The 24,440-nt window shown below is 40.8% G+C and overlaps 1 protein-coding gene across 1 annotated transcript in view; it reads right to left on the bottom strand.

Moving 5' to 3' along the window:
- Positions 1 to 18,687, bottom strand: part of LOC121385328 (dual 3',5'-cyclic-AMP and -GMP phosphodiesterase 11A-like) — a 133,975-nt gene extending 115,288 nt beyond the window's left edge. Inside the window, exon 1 of the mRNA XM_041515965.1 lies at positions 17,258 to 18,687. Coding sequence (XP_041371899.1) covers positions 17,258 to 18,055 — 798 coding nt within the window. The 5' untranslated portion in view covers positions 18,056 to 18,687. The remainder of the gene's footprint in view (positions 1 to 17,257) is intronic.
- Positions 18,688 to 24,440: the final 5,753 nt, after the last annotated feature.

The following is a 24,440-nucleotide window of genomic DNA, read 5'->3' as shown; positions in this document are numbered from 1 at the left end:
TGGTGTTGACTGAATTAGGTCAAACGCGAAGGTGGTAACTAGTGTGTGTGTGTGTGTGTGTGTGTGTGTGTGTGTGTGTGTGTGTGTGAAACACTCCCAGCCCATTGCTATGAAGAAAGAACGCGTGACTGCAACACAGCTTTTTTTAGTTATGTCCTGCGTCCATGAGTGTGTCTCTGGACGTGTCCCTATGGTAGTGACACTGGTAAAGGGTAATATGTTGGTAACGATGTTTTTTGGGAGCTCGCACGATGAGATGTGTGCCTGGGAGGAGGGGCACTGGTCATACGTATCACAAACATTCAAACATTCCTGTACCATATCTTTATGCGTCATAAGGTATATATGTAAAATAGTTTTGGAAAACTCGTGATTTGAGGTAGAACCTTCAGAGGAGCAACATGTCAGACCAGTACAAGTTATATGTACCCGACGTGGATAAGTGGACCCGTTTCTACAAGTTGCAGGCAGAAGGTAAACTTCAACCTCATTTTCCAGTGCAACGTGGTGGGAAAAGTCAGATGATGTACAGTGTAGATCGATGTCTAGAACTGTATGACCCTACATGGAAAAAAGAAAAAGAGGAACAGAACAAGCCTCCGACACCCAAAGTCGTCATGGTGTCCCCAACACAACAGGTGGTAGAGCAAGCCAAGGCCGATCTGAAACGGAAACAACAACAACAAAGTGGTACGGGCTGGAAAGCCCCGAAACTGCAGAAGCATTTCTAAATAAACTATAAAAGGAACTATGTGGGTCAGATATGGTCATTTCATTTAGAGTCGTCATGCAGAGCACATGTTCAGAATGTGGTTTCACATTCTCTCGGAGAGACGCCATGTTAAGACATTTTCAACAAAAACATGCTAAAGGTCTACCACCACCACCACCATCACCACCACAGCAGCCACCACCACCACCACCACCACCACAGCAGCCACCACCACCACCACCACCACAGCAGCCACCACCACCACAGCAGCCGCCGCCACCACCACCACCACAGCATCAGCATCCCCTAAGATTGCTACATCCCTTCACCATGATCGTGTCGGGACCCACGTCGTGTGGAAAGACATTTTTGTTGTACAAACTGCTAAGGGATGGTAAAATCCAGCCGCCTCCTCAGCGCATCATCTGGCTCTACAAACGATGGCAACCCCTCTATGATACGATCAAAATGGTTGCTCGAGTGAAATGTGTTCAAGGCATACCCGAGAATTTGGAAAAGGATCATTATTTGGATCCCAGAGTCAGAAATCTTATCGTGTTGGACGACCTGATGTCTACAGCTGGAAAAGACTCTCGTATCACCGACCTGTTCACAGAAGGAAGTCATCACAGAAACCTCTCGGTGGTTGCCATCAACCAGAACCTCTATAACAGCAAAGACCCGACACAGAGAAGAAACTGTCATTACCTGGCACTGTTCAACAACCCCATCGACAAGCAGCAAGTCCTAACCTTGGCACGGCAGATGTATCCGGAAAATACTGGTCATTTCATGCAACGGTTTGAGGAAGCTACCCACAGGCCCTACGGACATCTCTTGGTGGACTTGAAACCGATCACGCCCGAACATTGGCGCCTTCAACCTAATGGTTTAGAGACGGGGCCGTCCGAATGGTATAAAAGCACGAGCGTAACGGCGAATGTCTCAGAAGAGTTTCAACCACCGTCGGAGAAAGAGCTCTACCTGCAAATCATGCAAAGGGACGCATTCAAGAGAAAACTACCAGGCATACCCGCCTACGAAAGTGACGACGAAGAAGAAGAAGATGAGGTAGAGCCCTATCTGAAAAAGGTCAAGAGGATGCAGTCTTGCGATACGTGTGGTCTGGTCTTTAAAGACGGGAGTGACTTGCAGGGACACGTGAAAACGTGCGAGAAGGGAAATGAAGAGCCGTCGTCCGATCTGGAAAACGAAGGCATTCGTCTCATGGTGGAACGTGAATTCGACATCAATCATGATTATCTCCAAAGCAAGAGGAAACGCTACGAAGATAAAAACATGTCCCAAGATGCCATCGAAAGAAACATGAAGACATTGCAATGGAAGTTATTTAAAGACACGTACTCTCGCTTTCTGACCTATATGCATTACTTTGACAAAGGTCCCAACACCAGGAAAATTCTTCAGTTTGTGAATCCAGACAGAGATCTCAGACCACAGATTCGTTCTAAATTAAATCAGTATCGTTCATGGATTGGCGAATATTTGGACGAACAAGTCGACGACGATACCGACGATGATGATACTGATGATGAGCACGAAGATGAAGAGAAATGAACACTCATATTATTCATATGTCGCCCTTAAGGCCTCTCGATGTAACCCAATGTGTGTCCATTGCATGTGTAGTTGTCTACAGTGATTTTACTTTAGAAATAAAAAAATTAAAAACCAAACCATTGCGTTTGTTTTTTGTGTTTTTTACTCTATGACTAGATTTGTGATTGGATATTTCTACCGCTACTTTATAGTAGCAAGAGTTGTGTGTACAGGACAGCACATACCACGGCCTTTGATATACCAGACATAATGCACTGGTTGGCTATAGCCTATTTGGCCATCGACGGGGATCGATCCTAGATCGTATTTACCCATTTGGTAATTAAAAAGCCCTGTACGAAGACTAGTACTCTGTATAAAAATGCAGTTATTTTCCTTTGGTCAACACGTACTACTTGTTAAACCCATGGAGGCGTGCGTCGCCGACTTACACTAATGATTTAATCACGTGTGGCATCTCTCTCTCTCTCTCTCTCTCTCTCTCTCTCTCTCTCTCTCTCTCTCTCTCTCTCTCAACCATTGCGTTTGTTTTTTGTGTATTCTACTCTATAACTAGATTTGTGATTGAATATTTCTGCCGCTACTTTATAGTAGCAAGAGTTGTGTGTACAGGACAGCACATACCACGGCCTTTGATGTACCAGACATAATACACTGGTTGTCTATAAAGGCTTGTACTCTTGGGAAATACTCGTGTTTAAAATGCAGTTAAAAGAGTATAGGTTAGGATGGAGCGTTGAGTTGCCGTCAGGCGTTCTTTCTTCATAGCAATGGGCTGGGAGTGTTTCACACACACACACACACACACACACACACACACACACACACACTAGTTACCACTTTCGCGTTTGACCTAATTCAGTCAACACCAGCACACGCACGCACACACACACACACACACACACACACACACACACACACAAAAGTTTGTATTTAATTATGAAATACTGGCCCCATAAGGGGTATGAGATTGTATATATAAAATATCCCTTGCTACTCATGGAAAAAATGTAGCGGGTTTCCTCTCTAAAACTGTCAAAATTATGTTTTTCATCCAATAACCGATGATTCATAAACCAATGTCCTCTAGTGATGTCGCTAAACACAAACAAACTTTGACGGTCAGTGTGCATACCATAACAAATTTATTCTGCTACTTAAGACGGGCACGCGTCGGTATGTCTTTTGCAGTTCACCTGGTTTCATAAACACTCGGAGAGTCGTAATAAAATGCCTTTGTATGAGGGCTGATGAAGAGGTGTGATAAAGTACTCCTCTATTATAAAGCGAATGAATGAATGGCTGAATGACGGCAACAAAGAAAACGTCGATAATGTTCTAAAGAAATACACCATAGGAAGGAAGGAAGGAAACTGGGTTTAACGTGCCCCTATCCACAAAGGTTCAGGCACGCCCACTTCGGATTTAGCATCTGACTTCGCCAGTGACGAACTCCGGAGCGGGGGGGGGGGGGGGGATACACCATACAGGCCCTAATACTACTTGTACGACCATTACACCCTCTTCTGTCTCACTAACCACTAACAACTAACCCACTCTCCTGGACAGACAGCCCAGATAGCTAAGGTGTGTGTGTGTGTGTGTGTGTGTGTGTGTGTGTGTGTGTGTGTGTGTGTGTGTGTGTGTGTGTGTGTGTCCAGGACAGCGGGCTTGAACCTTCATTGGATATAAGCACGAAAATAAGTTAAAATGAAATGAATGGGAAAACATTTAACTGATTTCCTCTGAAGATTACGTGTCATAATTGTACAATGTTTGACATCCCATAACCGGTGATTAATTAAACAAACAAAAGACAACCTATAACTAACGCTTCCTTGGGATGTATGATCGTTTAATTACTGAGACGCAAACGGAATCCGCTATGCAATATCCACTGCCGGCTGTCGCCTTCATAAAAATAAGATGATAACGTTTAACGGATTCATACTATCTGGTTACGCGGTATTGCATAATTTAACAGCGGGCGAAAACACAGACTTTGAGATGACTTTTGTTGCACAAAATTATACTGATAAAAAGAAATAAGGGATCACACAATAGTGACTGCCACCAAAACCCCCATCAGTGGTGTTAGACGTTAACCGTGTTAATAGCAGTCAGGTCAACTACTGACATTCAATCCACATTACACATGTGTAAGAAATACACACATAGGCGGGCGTACGGGCTCCCATTTTTGTAGGGGTGGGGGGTGGGGGGGGGGGGGGGGGGGGGGGGGGGGGGGGGGGGGGGGGGTGGGGGGGGGGGGGGGGGGGGGGGGGGGGACAGGCTGATTTTCCCCCAAATTAAATGAAAAGCCCCGAAATTTGGAATACAACATTTATTCATATTAGCATTACTGCCAAACAGCTATATTTGGTTGCAAAGAAATCAGTATGCATTTTTGCATGGATTACAACTAATATTGTGGGTAGAATGATGGAAATACCTGGTGAAAAGGTTTCAGGAATTCCCATTTTGCTCGAATATGAGGATTTGCTCCAGCTCCGAGAGGGCATGTGCTTTCATAACCCCTCCTCTACCCCATGTCTCGTACGCTTATCAATACAGACATTACTACGCTTATTGTGAGTTAAGTTTCGTCCACAAGTTCACGAGTTCCTGTATTTCTGTTCATGAGTGTATGTATATATGTAGACGCTCATCATCTATTAGACGTTTATGTGTATCGTATGGAGTTTTCTCGGCACTGGAATAAGATCACTGTAAGGTCATGAAAGTGGCTAACACGTTATTTTAAAGTGCATACATCAGGCAGAGTTTGTTTTCATTTTCATTTATTATTCTTATTATCGTGGTTATATCCAGTTAAGGTTCATGCACGTTGTCCTGGACACACACCTCACCTATCTGCGCTGTCTGTCCTCGTTAGTGAGATAGTGGTCTACGGTTAGTTGTTAGTGAGATAGTGGTCTACGGTTAGTCGTTAGTGGGATAGTGGTCTACGGTTAGTTGTTAGTGAGATAGTGGTCTACGGTTAGTTGTTAGTGAGATAGTGGTCTACGGTTAGTTGTTAGTGAGATATTGGTCTACGGGTAGTTGTTAGTGAGATAGTGGTCTACGGTTAGTTGTTAGTGGTTTGTCAGAGAGAAGTTGGTGTAGTGACCTTACACTTACCCACCGAGGCGTTAAACTCGCTCTGGGTGGGAGCTGGCACCGAGCTGCGAACCCTGTACCTACCACCCTTATGTCCGATGGATTAACCATGACACCACCAAAATAAAAGTGTAAAGCCCTTTTTGCCATATAGTGATCTTATAAAGGTATCAAGCCAATTTTCCTATATATAGTTTGTTACGATGTACGAAGCCAATTTCCAATAAGACGATTTCTGCTTTCTTATAAATAAATGTATCAAGCCAATATCCTATGTGACGATTCTGATTTCTTATAAGTGTATCAAGCCAATTTCCAGTGTGACGATTTCTGTTCTATTATAAATGTATCAAGACAATTTCCAATGTGACGATTTCTGCTCAATCTAATTAAAATTAGCTCCACTATTACATGTGGATCTCATGCCAGCCAGTTGGAGCTCATGTCCACCAATCAAAACCTTACTTGCAGAATCCTGCCAGTGATTTAAAAATAATTTGAAAACATTCCAAATTATCCTGAGGGTATACGATATGTTTCATGTGAATTACGAATGGCTTATTTAGACCAGTAGAACTAATTTTAATCGGATTGCTAACAACACTGCGTAGTCACCAATGTCCAGGTAACATTTCGTCTGTAAATAATAATTTAAATATTGACCAATCACACTTCGCCTTTTATGACGTTATTTGGGAGCATACAAATTCTAAAAATATCGGGCGAGTCTATTTTAGTGGCCGCAGTACAGCGAACCATACCAATACGTACGGGGTGGGTTATCAGTCTTCAATTTTACATTAAAAATTATTTATAAAAAAAACCCAAACAAAATCAGTCTTCAGTTTTACATCACAAATTATTTATTTTATAAAATAAAACATGTTTTAAGGCATTCGTAATTCACACGAAACATGTCGTATACCCTCAGAATAAATTATTTTTAAATCTCTGGCAGGATTCTGCAAGTAAGGTTTTGATTGGTGGACATGAGCTCCAACTGGCTGGTATTAGATCCACATGTAATAGTGGAGCTAATTTTAATTAGATTGATTTCTGCTCTATTATAAATGTATCGAGCCAATTTCCAAAGAGTCGATTTCTGTTTTCTTATAATAAATATAATTATGTATTAAGGCAATTTCCAATGTGACGATTTCTGCTCGATTATAAATGTATCAAGACAATTTCCAGTGTGTCGATTTCTGCTCTGTTATAAAGGTCCTATAGATTAACTGATAAGACGTTCGCCATTAACGTCGCTAATTGTATCATGAATGAATGAATGTTTATCGAGACCCTAGCACGAAACATACATCGGCTATTGGGCTAATTGTATAAATGCATTTAACTGAGTGTTTTCGAGATATTGAAGGGTACAATAATCCAAAACAAATATAATCGTGATCGAAAATTGGAAGAATAAACAATATGGGTATTTTTAGTGACCTAGATAATATATATTTACAAGTAACCGTGATTTATCATTTTACCTAAAGGCCCGTCTACACGAGCATACATTTGTCCAAAAACATTGTTGGACACGCTAGGACAAAATTTAATGACCTCGGTATGACCGTGTAGACCGCTTTTGTAATAGTTGGACAAGGCGGGACAACGTTCAACATTTTGCTGTATTCAACTACATGACTCATCTTTTGGACAATGTTACAGCTTGTCCCCGCTTATAACCAATCAGGCACTTTAGATGGGTCATGTGACTTCGGTTTGTTTTATTTTAAGTTGTCTTATTTTGATATGTTCAAAATGGTAGTATCAACACAAGAGACAGCGTGCTTTCACCATACAGTGAAAGTAATTAACCTTATATTCAAAATGGTAGTATCAACACAAGAGACAGCGTCGTTTCACCATACAGTGAAAGTAATTAACCTTATATTCAAAATGGTAGTATCAACTCAAGAGACAGCGTCGTTTCACCATACAGTGAAAGTAATTAACCTTGTATTAAAAATGGTAGTATCAACACAAGAGACAGCGTGCTTTCACCATACAGCGAAAGTAATTAACCTTATATTCAAAATGGTGGTATCAACACAAGAGACAGCGTCGTTTCACCATACAGTGAAAGTAATTAACCTTATATTCAAAATGATAGTATCAACACAAGAGACAGCGTGCTTTCACCATACATTGAAAGTAATTAACCTTATATTCAAAATGGTAGTATCAACACAAGAGACAGCGTCGTTTCACCATACAGTGAAAGTAATTAACCTTATATTCAAAATGGTGGTATCAACACAAGAGACAGCGTCGTTTCACCATACAGTGAAAGTGATTAACCTTATATTCAAAATGGTAGTATCAACTCAAGAGACAGCGTGCTTTCACCATACAGTGAAAGTAATTAACCTTATATTCAAAATGGTAGTATCAACACAAGAGACAGCGTCGTTTCACCATACAGTGAAAGTAATTAACCTTATATTCAAAATGGTAGTATCAACACAAGAGACAGCGTGCTTTCACCATACAGTGAAAGTAATTAACCTTATATTAAAAATGGTAGTATCAACACAAGAGACAGCGTCGTTTCACCATACAGTGAAAGTGATTAACCTTATATTCAAAATGGTAGTATCAACTCAAGAGACAGCGTGCTTTCACCATACAGTGAAAGTAATTAACCTTATATTCAAAATGGTAGTATCAACACAAGAGACAGCGTCGTTTCACCATACAGTGAAAGTAATTAACCTTATATTCAAAATGGTGGTATCAACACAAGAGACAGCGTCGTTTCACCATACAGTGAAAGTGATTAACCTTATATTCAAAATGGTAGTATCAACTCAAGAGACAGCGTGCTTTCACCATACAGTGAAAGTAATTAACCTTATATTCAAAATGGTAGTATCAACACAAGAGACAGCGTCGTTTCACCATACAGTGAAAGTAATTAACCTTATATTAAAAATGGTAGTATCAACACAAGAGACAGCGTGCTTTCACCATACAGTGAAAGTAATTAACCTTATATTAAAAATGGTAGTATCAACACAAGAGACAGCGTCGTTTCACCATACAGTGAAAGTGATTAACCTTATATTCAAAATGGTAGTATCAACTCAAGAGACAGCGTGCTTTCACCATACAGTGAAAGTAATTAACCTTATATTCAAAATGGTAGTATCAACACAAGAGACAGCGTCGTTTCACCATACAGTGAAAGTAATTAACCTTATATTAAAAATGGTAGTATCAACTCAAGAGACAGCGTGCTTTCACCATACAGTGAAAGTAATTAACCTTATATTAAAAATGGTAGTATCAACACAAGAGACAGCGTCGTTTCACCATACAGTGAAAGTGATTAACCTTATATTAAAAATGGTAGTATCAACACAAGAGACAGCGTGCTTTCACCATACAATGAAAGTGATTAACCTTATATTAAAATGGTAGTATCAACACAAGAGACAGCGTGCTTTCACCATACAGTGAAAGTAATTAACCTTATATTAAAAATGGTAGTATCAACACAAGAGACAGCGTCGTTTCACCAAACAGAGAAAGTAATTAACCTTATATTAAAAATGGTGGTATCAACACAAGAGACAGCGTCGTTTCACCATACAGAGAAAGTGATTAACCTTATATTCAAAATGGTGGTATCAACACAAGAGACAGCGTGCTTTCACCATACAGTGAAAGTGATTAACCTTATATTCAAAATGGTAGTATCAACACAAGAGACAGCGTCGTTTCACCATACAGTGAAAGTAATTAACCTTATATTCAAAATGGTAGTATCAACACAAGAGACAGCGTCGTTTCACCATACAGTGAAAGTAATTAACCTTATATTCAAAATGGTAGTATCAACACAAGAGACAGCGTCGTTTCACCATACAGTGAAAGTAATTAACCTTATATTCAAAATGGTAGTATCAACTCAAGAGACAGCGTCGTTTCACCATACAGTGAAAGTAATTAACCTTGTATTAAAAATGGTAGTATCAACACAAGAGACAGCGTGCTTTCACCATACAGCGAAAGTAATTAACCTTATATTCAAAATGGTGGTATCAACACAAGAGACAGCGTCGTTTCACCATACAGTGAAAGTAATTAACCTTATATTCAAAATGATAGTATCAACACAAGAGACAGCGTGCTTTCACCATACATTGAAAGTAATTAACCTTATATTCAAAATGGTAGTATCAACACAAGAGACAGCGTCGTTTCACCATACAGTGAAAGTGATTAACCTTATATTCAAAATGGTAGTATCAACTCAAGAGACAGCGTGCTTTCACCATACAGTGAAAGTAATTAACCTTATATTCAAAATGGTAGTATCAACACAAGAGACAGCGTCGTTTCACCATACAGTGAAAGTAATTAACCTTATATTAAAAATGGTAGTATCAACTCAAGAGACAGCGTGCTTTCACCATACAGTGAAAGTAATTAACCTTATATTAAAAATGGTAGTATCAACACAAGAGACAGCGTCGTTTCACCATACAGTGAAAGTGATTAACCTTATATTAAAAATGGTAGTATCAACACAAGAGACAGCGTGCTTTCACCATACAATGAAAGTGATTAACCTTATATTAAAATGGTAGTATCAACACAAGAGACAGCGTGCTTTCACCATACAGTGAAAGTAATTAACCTTATATTAAAAATGGTAGTATCAACACAAGAGACAGCGTCGTTTCACCAAACAGAGAAAGTAATTAACCTTATATTAAAAATGGTGGTATCAACACAAGAGACAGCGTCGTTTCACCATACAGAGAAAGTGATTAACCTTATATTCAAAATGGTGGTATCAACACAAGAGACAGCGTGCTTTCACCATACAGTGAAAGTGATTAACCTTATATTCAAAATGGTAGTATCAACACAAGAGACAGCGTCGTTTCACCATACAGTGAAAGTAATTAACCTTATATTCAAAATGGTAGTATCAACACAAGAGACAGCGTCGTTTCACCATACAGTGAAAGTAATTAACCTTATATTCAAAATGGTAGTATCAACACAAGAGACAGCGTCGTTTCACCATACAGTGAAAGTAATTAACCTTATATTCAAAATGGTAGTATCAACTCAAGAGACAGCGTCGTTTCACCATACAGTGAAAGTAATTAACCTTGTATTAAAAATGGTAGTATCAACACAAGAGACAGCGTGCTTTCACCATACAGCGAAAGTAATTAACCTTATATTCAAAATGGTGGTATCAACACAAGAGACAGCGTCGTTTCACCATACAGTGAAAGTAATTAACCTTATATTCAAAATGATAGTATCAACACAAGAGACAGCGTGCTTTCACCATACATTGAAAGTAATTAACCTTATATTCAAAATGGTAGTATCAACACAAGAGACAGCGTCGTTTCACCATACATTGAAAGTAATTAACCTTATATTAAAAATGGTAGTATCAACACAAGAGACAGCGTGCTTTCACCATACAATGAAAGTGATTAACCTTATATTAAAATGGTAGTATCAACACAAGAGACAGCGTGCTTTCACCATACAGTGAAAGTAATTAACCTTATATTAAAAATGGTAGTATCAACACAAGAGACAGCGTGCTTTCACCATACAGTGAAAGTAATTAACCTTATATTCAAAATGGTAGTATCAACACAAGAGACAGCGTCGTTTCACCATACAGAGAAAGTGATTAACCTTATATTCAAAATGGTGGTATCAACACAAGAGACAGCGTGCTTTCACCATACAGTGAAAGTGATTAACCTTATATTCAAAATGGTAGTATCAACACAAGAGACAGCGTCGTTTCACCATACAGTGAAAGTAATTAACCTTATATTCAAAATGGTAGTATCAACACAAGAGACAGCGTCGTTTCACCATACAGTGAAAGTAATTAACCTTATATTCAAAATGGTAGTATCAACACAAGAGACAGCGTCGTTTCACCATACAGTGAAAGTAATTAACCTTATATTCAAAATGGTAGTATCAACACAAGAGACAGCGTCGTTTCACCATACAGTGAAAGTAATTAACCTTATATTAAAAATGGTAGTATCAACACAAGAGACAGCGTCGTTTCACCATACAGTGAAAGTGATTAACCTTATATTCAAAATGGTAGTATCAACACAAGAGACAGCGTCGTTTCACCATACAGTGAAAGTAATTAACCTTATATTCAAAATGGTAGTATCAACACAAGAGACAGCGTGCTTTCACCATACAGTGAAAGTAATTAACCTTATATTCAAAATGGTAGTATCAACACAAGAGACAGCGTCGTTTCACCAAACAGTGAAAGTGATTAACCTTATATTCAAAATGGTAGTATCAACACAAGAGACAGCGTCGTTTCACCATACAGTGAAAGTAATTAACCTTATATTCAAAATGGTAGTATCAACACAAGAGACAGCGTCGTTTCACCATACAGAGAAAGTAATTAACCTTCTGAGCAACACCATTGCCTGTAAAGAAGCGTAGGTGGGCCATTCCGTGGTAATGATTTAAGCCAGGACGTCACATTCTGACTCTTATGATCTCCTTAACTAAAAGTCCTTTTTAAATGGAAATGCAGTTTTATCATTTATAGGATCATTGCATATAGTAGTATTAGCATGTAAGGCCTAATTTAGTTTTTTGTAAACAAAAATGACATATAAAGTGAAAAGTAAAATGTGCCAGGACGTGACTAAAATGGACATGACTTTTTTAACATTGCAGTAAATTCCAAAACTCTGCTCTCCTAGTAGAATGTTTTCTTATTGAAATACACTGTTTAACACAATATCCAGTCTATTTCTAAATGGCATATAGCAATTTACTAAAAAAATATTCTTTTATGATGTAACATTTACTTTTAAAAATTTCAGTACAAGACAGGATGTGACGAGCCAGGACGTGACTTTTTGTTCAGTTCACTTATACAACTAATAAATGATATGTATATCAAATACTACTAATGAAACAATTAGTTTATGAAAGCAATGATATTTACTGGTTTTAAGTATTTTTATCATCAAAATAAGTGCATAAAATCCCAATTAATTGATCTGTCATTGTGCAAAAAAAAATGTTCTCATACAATATTCATATAATATACTTTTATAACCAGTAACCATATCATTTGTCAACAAGATTGCTTATCCTGATGTTGCTAAGTCTGGTGATTTTTGTCCTACCTGTACAAACTAAAAAGAAAGAAATGTTTTATTTAACGACGCACTCAACACATTTTATTTACGGTTATATGGCGTCAGACATATGGTTAAAGACCACACAGATTTTGAGAGGAAACCCGCTGTCGCCACTTCATGGGCTACTCTTTCCGATTAGCAGCAAGGGATCTTTTATTTGCGCTTCCCACAGGCAGGATAGCACAAACCATGGCCTTTGTTGAACCAGTTATGGATCACTGGTCGGTGCAAGTGGTTTACACCTACCCATTGAGTCTTGCGGAGCACTCACTCAGGGTTTGGAGTCGATATCTGGATTAAAAATCCCATGCCTCGACTGGGGTCCGAACCCAGTACCTACCAGCCTGTTGACCGATGGCCTAACCACGACGCCACCGAGGCCGGTCAAACTAAAAAGATGAAGTATCTAGGTGTTACTTTTTCGTTGGCTGCAGTATCACTTTTGCATTTAGCTCAACATTGATTGTACAAATGTAGCTTCATTTCTCATAAATTATATGTCCTGCATCAGTAAAGCTTCATTTATAGTTCAATCTATGAATGTTCTCCTCAATGCAAGTCAAAATTTGTTTTTCAATTTTATTATTTAAAATTTTTAATTTAATTTGATTTTTAAAAATGTTTTAAAAACATTTTTAATATGCATTGAGATGGATATCTACAGATGCACTATCAATGACACTGAATAAGTTTATGGTAGGCAAGACATTTAATTCTGAAGAATTCTTGTTTGCAATTTACCACATGTTTTAGAATTAAAATATATTATATTTTGCCTTTTGCTGGTATTTTTATGATCATCTGATTTAATTGGAATTCAAAATATGAACCCGTCAGTACAGAAATTAGTTTTTGGACAGTTTCTTCTTTCTGTTTATCATTATCTGATAGGCCAAACTGTCAAATATAAACTGTTGATGGTTGACAATAGCAAAACAACACAATTGATTTGAATTCCTCCAACCCAAGTTTTACGATCAACATGTATCTTTACCAATTACATCTTTCACTGGAGGAATGTTGGTTTATATTCTAATTCATGTTTGGATACCCGTATCTGCCAAGGAATAAACTTAAGATTTTAGCAGAACATTCTATTTGAACAATTCTTTGACACAATATTTATTGTATGTGTACACCAGTTTGGATTTACAAAATGGAACATTTAATATAAATACAATATTCCTTAAATTGGTAGATTCTCTGTTTCTGATTCTTAATGGTGAAGGCAAAAATATCGAAAATAAAAGTAATTTATTTTAGGTACATGTGCATTATCTAGTCAGTTTTGCCAATTTCTTTATATAGACAGATTTAATGCATTTTTAATCTTTACTAAATTTAACTTGCCATCTTGAATTTCACGTCCTGGCTCAATGTCACGTCCTGGCTCAAAGTTTGAGGTGGTTATTTTAATCATTTAATACAACCAGTCATCATTATACCTTATATTTATACTTGGAACATTGAGAAGGAGGAGGATTAAAAAGGATTTTTATTTCTGAAAAATAGTTTTTAAATAAAACTAACTTTTATATGTCAAATCAGCCAGGACGTGACATTATATATTTTGAAAAATAATTTAATATACTAATAATGATATGAAAGAAGGCAAAGTAGTATTTTCATATGTAGTATATTTTAGATGTGATGTCCTGATACCTAATTTTTAAATTTGACATAACAGTAATGAAATATTACCAAAAAACAAATGTCACGTCCTGGCTTACAAAAATTCTTTTTCCAATAAAACCGTCATTAAAACCCATGAAACATAAGTAAATTGGCAATAAAAGTATATTTGTATGTGCTTAAGGGTGTTAACTTTAAGTTATAATAAAAACTTAGTTTAACAGATCATTTTGAAATTTCCACACCCATGGACCAAATACCATGGAATGGCCCTTGTAGGAAAATTTACGTGGGGGTATAAATTATGGCGAGTGATGTTTTTAGGGGTTTCGAGTCACACTTCTCCGGAAAAAAATATTTGTTAAAGAGCACACACACACACACACACACACACACACACACACACACACACACATCTGCACAGGCTGCCAAATGACACTTTGTGTTTTTAAATATTATATTTATTGGGTCGACATTTCTGCCGGTGGACTATTAGTCCCCGAGTTGCGTCATTAGCCCTGTTGCAATTTAGTTTTGAAACGAGTGTTTGACAGTACACAGGCCTGTGATACAAGGCTTAACTAGCGGTTACTAAAATGATTCAGTTTGTGTAGAGGCCACGTCCACTGAGCGGGAATGACGCTAGACTGTCATATGTCGTGCGAATAGGTGGTGTAGGTTCACAACCTGTCAGTTGACACTTGGTGGTCTTTTATAATAGTATAACATTACAACACATTAACACAAAGTCAAGAATTATAGGATATTAAACGAGCTTCTATTTCGAATCATGTTTATATCCCGAGCGAAATTATTTCACAAGGGACAATAACATGATACGAAATGGTAGCGAGTTTAATATCCTATTTATTATTTATTACCCATAATCGATCTTAGTGTGCCAATCGACGACCTCATGAAGTGTTACGTTCCACTCGGCGTTCTAGTGAGACATATCAATTTGATATGTACCTAGATATTTTTAACCATATGGGTAATAAAAAGTAATTATTGTTAAGGCGTTGAAAAATAAGTTTACTAAAAACATCAGAAACAAAATCATCACAGCCTACTGAGCCCAATTTCAATTTAAATTTAAATATTCCTGCCATTGGTCTTTTCCATAACACAGTCGATGGGCCCATTGGGCTATTTCTCATCCCAGCCAGTGCACCACATGTTTGTGTGTGTGTGTGTGTGTGTGTGTGTGTGTGTGTGTGTGTGTGTGTGTATGTATGTATGTATGTATGTATGTATGTATATATATATATATATATATATATATATATATCAAAGGCCGTGGTATGTGCTATCCTGTCTGTGGGATGGTGCATATAAAAGACCCCTTGCTACTAGTGAACAAACGTACCGGATTTTCTCCCTAAAATTATATGTCAAAATTACTAAATGTTTGACATCCAATAGCCGATGATTAATAAATCAATGTGTTCTTATGGTGTCGTTAAACAAACGTTTTTCATAACGTATATCTGTCAATATTTCTTTAAATTTTAAACAATCAGGTCGCAGCAGAATCTGTGATTAAAACCCATTTAAAATATACAACTAAATAGAATTAGTCCTGAAAGGAGTCATCCATAATAATGTACGTCCGTCTTTAGCCGCACGGGGGGGGGGGGGGGGTAGGATGTGTTTAGCGACGTTGATGGGGGGGGGGGGGTGTGTGTCAATACATGCTCCCCGGAAAATGTATAGAGATAAACGTAAATAAGTGGGAACATTGTTTGTGTCTATGCTTGTTCGATGATGCTTTTGGCAAAATGTATGTACGATCGTGTAAACGGAGCTTAAGGGCAAGACTTTTATTAAAACCCCATTCTCCAGATTTCTGCAAAGTGATTGTGAGCTTTAACTAGTGCTTGTTCATTGTCTGACAAGTAGCTGATATTGCCCCAAACTGACATTGTTGAACGCACTTACTTTACATACGTCTATTACCGTATACATCTATTGCTGTTTATCAATAGTAATAATCGGTTTTTGCGGGGATTGGCCAACAGACTGAAGCCTTTACAAAGGCCTCTTCCAGTATTTCACAATAAATGATTTATGCAGCAGTCAGCTTGACACAGATATGGTAATATAAGAATTATAAGCGAGAAGAGATAAGAATTGTAAGAGAAGAGAGGAAGGAATGGTTGTCATAACACATTTGATAGCCATACTCTGAACGACATTAAAGGTTTAGAACGAACATATTTGTAATTCATACTAGTACTGTTCTGTTGTTTTTATTTAGTTATTTTGAATCGGTTGGGGTGCTTTTTTTACTTTGCTTTGAATGTTTGTCTGTTGTTGTTGTGAGTGTGGGTTTAGTTTTTGGTTTTTGTTGGGGGTTTGTGTGCGTGCGTGCGAATGTGTGTGTATGATGTTTGTTATTTTGCTTCATTATTTTATTTTGCTGTTTCGTTTTGATTTGGTTGTTTTGTTTCCATTGTTTTGCTCAAGGATTGTCTGTTATTTCTTTTACGTTCATCGGGGTATGAACAAAAAAAAAAATCATCTGTAAACTGTAAACTGTGAATTGGCGAAGTTTGCGGTTTATTTTTATTTTTGTTAATACCCAGATGAACGTAAAGGAAATAACACACAATACTTATAATTAAATTAGAATCATGCTTGCTAATAATAACACAAAAATTTCATACTTTATTTTGAATTACCTTTGGTCAATAAACAATAACGCTCAATAAGACAACATGCCCATATAAAATGACGTCGTCAGAAGTGACGATCCCTGACGACGTAATTTTTACGTTCATCGAGAAATGAACAAACTCTCGTTGCTACGTCTCGACCAATGGGATGACGTTATATTGCAATGAATGTAACAGAAATTTAATTATTTTATTTAGATTTTTTTTAATTGCATTTTGTGTGTTTGTTTGTTTGTTTGATTGTTTTTCTATGCTTTATTTTCAGGGATGGAGATTGTTCACGCTTTATTTTGAGTTTGTCAACATTACGATATCACTAACAACACAAAAATATTACTTACCTCGGCTGCCTTCATTAGGTTGATTGTCTCCCCTGTCTGCGCCACGTGACCTATAATCCCAGTGCCCCAAGGTATCCGAATATCGCCAGACGACGACGGCACGATGTTGGCCCCGGCGTGAACGTCGAATATCTTAGACACCAAACTCCGTTTGCCAGACGGCTTTCCCTCGACGAAAAACAGAGAACATCTATCCGCGTCCACTAGAACGGAAACGTTGGCCACGATCTTCGAGGTCAGGCTCTTAAGGTCAAGGTCATTTGAGATTTCTTTTACGATCTCCAGGAAGAACTCCCGTTCGTTGTTGTGGCGCAGTTCGCGCTTTAAGTCGATGTCTTTGCTCGGGTAGCGCGGTAACCGAATCCTGGACTCGATCAGAAGACTAAGAATGTTTACGGAATTTGGCGGAAGCGACCGGAACTGGTGCATCTCTTTGAGACTCCCGCGACGACATTCTAGACCACTTTCCGGCATCGAGGACGGCTCGTACGTCCGGAACATGTTGCGCTTCTTCGACCTCGCGTAGTCGTGCCGGAGATGTTTCTTCGAGTTGGATCGGTTGTGTTTGGAGTCGAAGAATCCCGAGTCACCCAGCTTCGTGTCGAGAGGGGAGCTGGGGTTGGAGTTGCTCTCGTTGGACGCCGAGCTGCGTCGTCCCGTGTACTCCTGTAGAGGCTGGAACCCGTTCCGCGCCAGCCACTTGTTAATCAGGACGACGTCGGCTTTCCGAACGAAGTAATCCTGCATCGCCTCCTGGTTATTATCCAGCCACGACTCCACCATTGTTGACGACGCCATGGCGCAAATAGACGTCGTCTTCGTTGAGGGGGGGAGTCTTCTTTAATTTACTCCCCCTTTTTTTTCTCTTGTTTTTTCAGCTCACTACGTCGTTTTCGTTGTTTTCGTCTTTAGTTTTCCTTTCCCTTTTCCCGCTTTTTTTCAGCTCACTATGTCGTTTTCCTTGTGTTTCCTTCCCTATTTCCCCCTTTTTTTTTCAGCGCATTACGTCGTTCTTATTTTCCTCCCCTTTTTTCTTTCCTTTTTTTTTTTTTTTTTTTTTAACAGCGCTCTACGTCGCCGATAACTTTGCCTAGAAGGCCCACCAGTGTTACTATTACGTTGGACTGGAGTCGGTCGCTTTTATCCGGTAACATGTGTTGGGTCCAATCAATACTGCGACGTCAGGACCGGGCTATCGTAGTCGGCGTTCAATATCTTGCGCATTGGTTTGGCGTGATTCACATCAGCGAGTGCGCGCTCTCCGCTACGGTCCAGTGATTTACGTAGCCTGTCCGAATTATTGACACTTTTTCTCCTAATTACGAACAAGATTAATATTATATATATATATATATAGATATATATATACATTTTCTGTTTGTGTCAGCGGCTATAGCCAAAGGTTATAAAAGAATGACGTGCGGCCACTAATGAATACAAAGGGCCACATAGATATAGATATATAGAGAGATAGAGAGACACACAGACAGATAGATGTGTGTGTGTACGTACACACACACACACACACACACACACACACATACACACACACATATATGCATATATATATAATAGTCGAGACTAGTCCAGCGACCACCTGTATATAACGATCACACGTCCATAACGGCCACCATAAATCTCGCCCAATGCATTCCCTTCTTTATTTTACCTGTATAACAGAGAGAGAGCTTTCAAAGTTAGTATATCGTCTCAAGTATAAGGTGTTGCTTTTGCATATCGGGCAAGAGCCGTTCTAGCGGTAGGTGGCAGGCGCGAGTGCAGGGTGGTTTCGGGGGTGGAACCCGTCTCGGGGGGGGGGGGGGAGCATGACTCGAATCCACTGCAAATTCGATCGCCACATGTGCATCTACGACAGAGGTAATTATCCCCCTCCCCTCCTCCCCCGCAAAAGATACGAACACGTTTCTCCTTTAGTGTGAAGATACCACCTCGTCTTACGGGCGGGACGTAGCCCAGTGGTAAAGCGCTCGTGAATGGTGGACATAAAAGATCCCTTGCTACTAATAGAAAACTGTAGCGGGTTTCCTCTCTGAGACAATATGTCAGAATTACCAAATGGCGGACATCCAGTGGCCTATGATTAATAAATGAATGTGCTCTAGTGGTGTCGTAAAACAAATCAAACGTTTAATTTAAAGTTATAAAAGTTTCTTTTGTTTAACTACCATTGATTTATTTATTAATCATCGATTATTGGATCTCAAACATGTGATTTATTTATTAATCATCGATTATTGGATCTCAAACATGTGATTTATTTATTAATCATCGATCATTGGATCTCAAACATGTGATTTATTTATTAATCATCGATCATTGGATCTCAAACATGTGATTTATTTATTAATCATCGATCATTGGATCTCAAACATGTGATGGTTCGGACATAAAGTCTTAGAGGTCAGGTCTGGTCAAAGGGCTTAACGCGCACATTCAGAACAAGCTGTTGTAGCGCACGCCTGTCATGGACGCAGGTGTCGACTTACGCCGGCTCATTTGTCCAGGACAGGAGTCTCAGAGGGAGCCTGCTACCTTTTATACGCACTTTTCCCATAGACAGGACAGCACATACTACGGTATTTAATATACCAGTCGTGGGACACTGATTGGGACGTGAATAATCCAACCAGAGAATTGGTTCGCTTTGGGGATTCAATCCTACGACCAAACCCCCTCAGGAGAGCGTTCTACCGACTGTGCTAGACCCGCCCCTTAAACTGTCATAATTCCCCTCAGATGAGCGCTCTACCGACTGTGTTAGACCCGCCCCTTAAACTGTCATAATTCCCTTCAGGTGAGCGCTCTACCGACTGTGTTAGACCCGCCCCTTAAACTGTGAGAATTCCCCTCAGGTGAGCGCTCTATCGACTGTGCTAGACCCGCCCCTTAAACTGTCATAATTCCTCTCAGGTGAGCGCTCTACCGACTGTGTTAGACCCGCCCCTTAAACTGTCATAATTCCCTTCATGTGAGCGCTCTACCGACTGTGTTAGACCCGCCCCTTAAACTGTGAGAATTCCCCTCAGGTGAGCGCTCTACCAACTGTGCTAGACCCGCCCCTTAAACTGTCATAATTCCCCTCAGGTGAGCGTTCTACCGACTGTGCTAGACCCGCCCCTTAAACTGTGAGAATTCCCCTCAGGTGAGCGCTCTACCGACTGTGTTAGACCCGCCCCTTAAACTGTGAAAATTCCCCTCAGGTGAGCGCTCTACCAACTGTTAGACCCACCCTTAAACTGTCATAATTCCCGTCAGGTGAGCGTTCTACCGACTGTGTTAGACCCGCCCCTTAAACTGTGAGAATTCCCCTCAGGTGAGCGCTCTACCAACTGTTAGACCCACCCTTAAACTGTCATAATTCCCGTCAGGTGAGCGCTCTACCGACTGTGCTAGACCCTCCCCTTAAACTGTGAGAATCCCCCTCAGGTGAGCGCTCTGCCAACTGTTAGACCCGCCCCTTAAACTCTCATAATTCCCCTCAGATGAGCGCTCTACCGACTGTGCTAGACCCGCCCCTTAAACTGTCATAATTCCCCTCAGGTGAGCGCTCTACCGACTGTGTTAGACCCGCCGCTTAAACTGTGAGAATTCCCCTCAGGTGAGCGCTCTACCAACTGTTAGACTCGCCCCTTAAACTGTCATATTTCCCCTCAGGTGAGCGCTCTACCGACTGTGCTAGACCCGCCCCTTAAACTGTGAGAATCCCCCTCAGGTGAGCGCTCTGCCAACTGTTAGACCCGCCCCTTAAACTCTCATAATTCCCCTCAGGTGAGCGCTCTACCGACTGTGTTAGACCCGCCCCTTAAACTGTCATAATTCCCGTCAGGTGAGCGCTCTACCGACTGTGTTAGACCCGTCCCTTAAACTGTCATATTTCCCCTCAGGTGAGCGCTCTACCGACTGTGCTAGACCCGCCCCTTAAACTGTGAGAATCCCCCTCAGGTGAGCGCTCTGCCAACTGTTAGACCCGCCCCTTAAACTCTCATAATTCCCCTAAGGTGAGCGCTCTACCGACTGTGTTAGACCCGCCCCTTAAACTGTCATAATTCCCCTCAGGTGAGCGCTCTACCGACTGTGTTAGACCCGCCCCTTAAACTGTCATAATTCCCTTCATGTGAGCGCTCTACCGACTGTGTTAGACCCGCCCCTTAAACTGTGAGAATTCCCGTCAGGTGAGCGCTCTACCGACTGTGCTAGACCCGCCCCTTAAACTGTCATAATTCCCCTCAGGTGAGCGTTCTACCGACTGTGTTAGACCCGCCCTTAAACTGTGAGAATTCCCCTCAGGTGAGCGCTCTACCAACTGTTAGACTCGCCCCTTAAACTGTCATATTTCCCCTCAGGTGAGCGCTCTACCAACTGTTAGACCCACCCTTAAACTGTCATAATTCCCGTCAGGTGAGCGCTCTACCGACTGTGCTAGACCCGCCCCTTAAACTGTGAGAATCCCCCTCAGGTGAGCGCTCTGCCAACTGTTAGACCCGCCCCTTAAACTCTCATAATTCCCCTCAGGTGAGCGCTCTACCGACTGTGTTAGACCCGCCCCTTAAACTGTCATAATTCCCCTCAGGTGAGCGCTCTACCAACTGTGCTAGACCCGCCCCTTAAACTGTGAGAATCCCCCTCAAGTGAGCGCTCTACCAACTGTTAGACCCGCCCCTTAAACTGTGAAAGAAACCCCCTCAGGTGAGCGCTCTACCGACTGTTAGACCCGCCCCTTAAACTGTGAAAGAAACCCCCTCAGGTGAGCGCTCTACCGACTGTGATAGACCAGCCCCTTAAACTGTGAGAAACTCCTCAGGTGAGCGCTCTACCGACTGTGCTAGACCCGCCCCTTAAACTGTGAGAAACCCCTCAGGTGAGCGCTCTACCGACTGTGATAGACCCGCCCCTTAAACTGTGAGAAAAACCCTCAGGTGAGCGCTCTACCTACTGTGATAGACCCGCCCCTTAAACTGTGAGAAAACCCCTCAGGTGAGCGCTCTACCGACTGTGCTAGACCCGCCCCTTAAGCTACGAAATATTATCATGCGACGATAAGAAAATAAAGTGTTTTGGTTAAGAACACCACTAGAGCACATTAATTCATTAATCATCAGCTAATGGGTGTCATACATTTGGTAATTTTCTCTCATATAGCTTTAGAGAGCAAACCCGCTATATATTTCCATTAGTAGCAATATTTTATATGCAGGTCAGGTCAGGTCAGAGTGTTTAACGTGCACATTCAGAGCAAGCAGTTGTAGCGCACGACTGTCCTGGGCACAGGTGCCGGCCTCGGCTGGCTCCTCCGTTCAATACAGAAAAAGAGGTGGGGTGGAGTGGAGGGGGGATCGCCTGCACTGGCAGGTGCAAGGGAGCACCAGCAGTCCGACGGGGCCGGTAACAGGCGGAGGTTTTATATGCACTATCCCACAGACAGGATAGCACATACCACGGTCTTTGATATACTGAATTGATATTGGCTGGAACGAGAAATAGCCCAATGGGCCCACGGACCGGGACTGCGCATCAAGCTACGTCCCGCCACTTCGATAAGACGATCATAGCCCAATGGGCCCACCGACGGGGACTGCGCATCAAGCTACGCCCGCCACTTCGATAAGACGATCATAGTCTAATGGGCCCACCGACGGGGACTGCGCATCAAGCTACGTCCCGCCACTTCGATAAGGCGATCATAGCCCAATGGGCCCACCGACGGGGACTGCGCATCAAGCTACGTCCCGCCACTTCGATAAGGCGATCATAGCCCAATGGGCCCACCGACGGGGACTGCGCATCTACGTCCCGCCACTTCGATAAGACGATCATAGCCCAACGGGCCCACCGACGGGGACTGCGCATCAAGCTACGTCCCGCCACTTCGATAAGACGATCATAGCCCAACGGGCCCACCGCCACTTCAATAAGACGATCATAGCCCAACGGGCCCACCGACGGGGACTGCGCATCAAGCTACGTCCCGCCACTTCGATAGGACGATCATAGCCCAACGGGCCCACCGACGGGGACTGCGCATCAAGCTACGTCCCGCCACTTCGATAAGACGATCATAGCCCAACGGGCCCACCGACGGGGACTGCGCATCAAGCTACGTCCCGCCACTTCGATAAGGCGACCATAGCCCAATGGGCCCACCGACGGGGACTGCGCATCAAGCTACGTCCCGCTACTTCGATAAGACGATCATTTCGACGATCTATCTTAAATGACTAAATCGTCAAAATATACTGGCGATACCAGCTTTAACAAAACATCCACACCTTTATAATACATTATTAATGTGCCCAGTTTCTTTCTTCTCTACCTTATTTACTGCCCTGCGGCCCTGTAAACCTATCCCCGAAACCGAGACTATCTATTAAACGATCTCTGCAAAATGAGACTATCTTCAAGGAACCACAATAAGATGATTGCCACTTAAAGAAGTAATTTTAACATATGAACATAAATTGACATTGGTTTTCCTGTCCCTTTGAAGTACGGTAAACTACCTGTCACTTACGTTGTTGATGACGTACTGATATATATTTGGAATGTATATTATATAGGTAAAGAATATAATACACTTATCTGTGGGTGTATACCACCAAATCAAACACACAGAGACAAACACCACCAGAGCACATTGATTTATTAATCATCGGTATTTGATGTCAAATATTTAGGTAGCACTAAACCAAATAACGTCCGGTTGGGTCAAAGTTCGAGGTGCACCGAAGTTTTGATAGAAAAGTTAACACCACAAGTCCTGTGATTGGTTATAAATGTGAGTGTGTTGGCTGTGAAAAAAAAATAGTTTCATCTGGCCTAAAACTGTACGCAATTTTATTTCATCTAGTATCATTGTGTCAAGTAGCCGTGTGCTTGGAACATGTATGGGGCACCTGTAAAAAACGAAAGTACTCAAATCATGTGCAAAACTAGGGGTGTTGCAAGAACATCTGGTTATACCGAAAATGAGCCATCAAAAGTACTATTTTCTTCAGTTAATACATTGAGGTAGGGGTTGTAGTACTAATATTTATGGGTCATAGTTTGGTTGATACATTGCATATAGTGTTTTTAAACACAAACGTTAACATGGTCGCCTATGGGATTTTATTTGGTACAGTCATACCTAAAGTCATTTTCACTCGTAGTTTCCATTAGTAGCAAG

The sequence above is a fragment of the Gigantopelta aegis genome, chromosome 11, assembly GCF_016097555.1.
Source record: "Gigantopelta aegis isolate Gae_Host chromosome 11, Gae_host_genome, whole genome shotgun sequence".
Taxonomy (NCBI): Eukaryota; Metazoa; Mollusca; class Gastropoda; order Neomphalida; family Peltospiridae; genus Gigantopelta; species Gigantopelta aegis.
The sequence above is the reverse complement of the archived record's forward strand: the minus strand, read 5'-3'. Positions and strand labels throughout refer to the sequence as shown.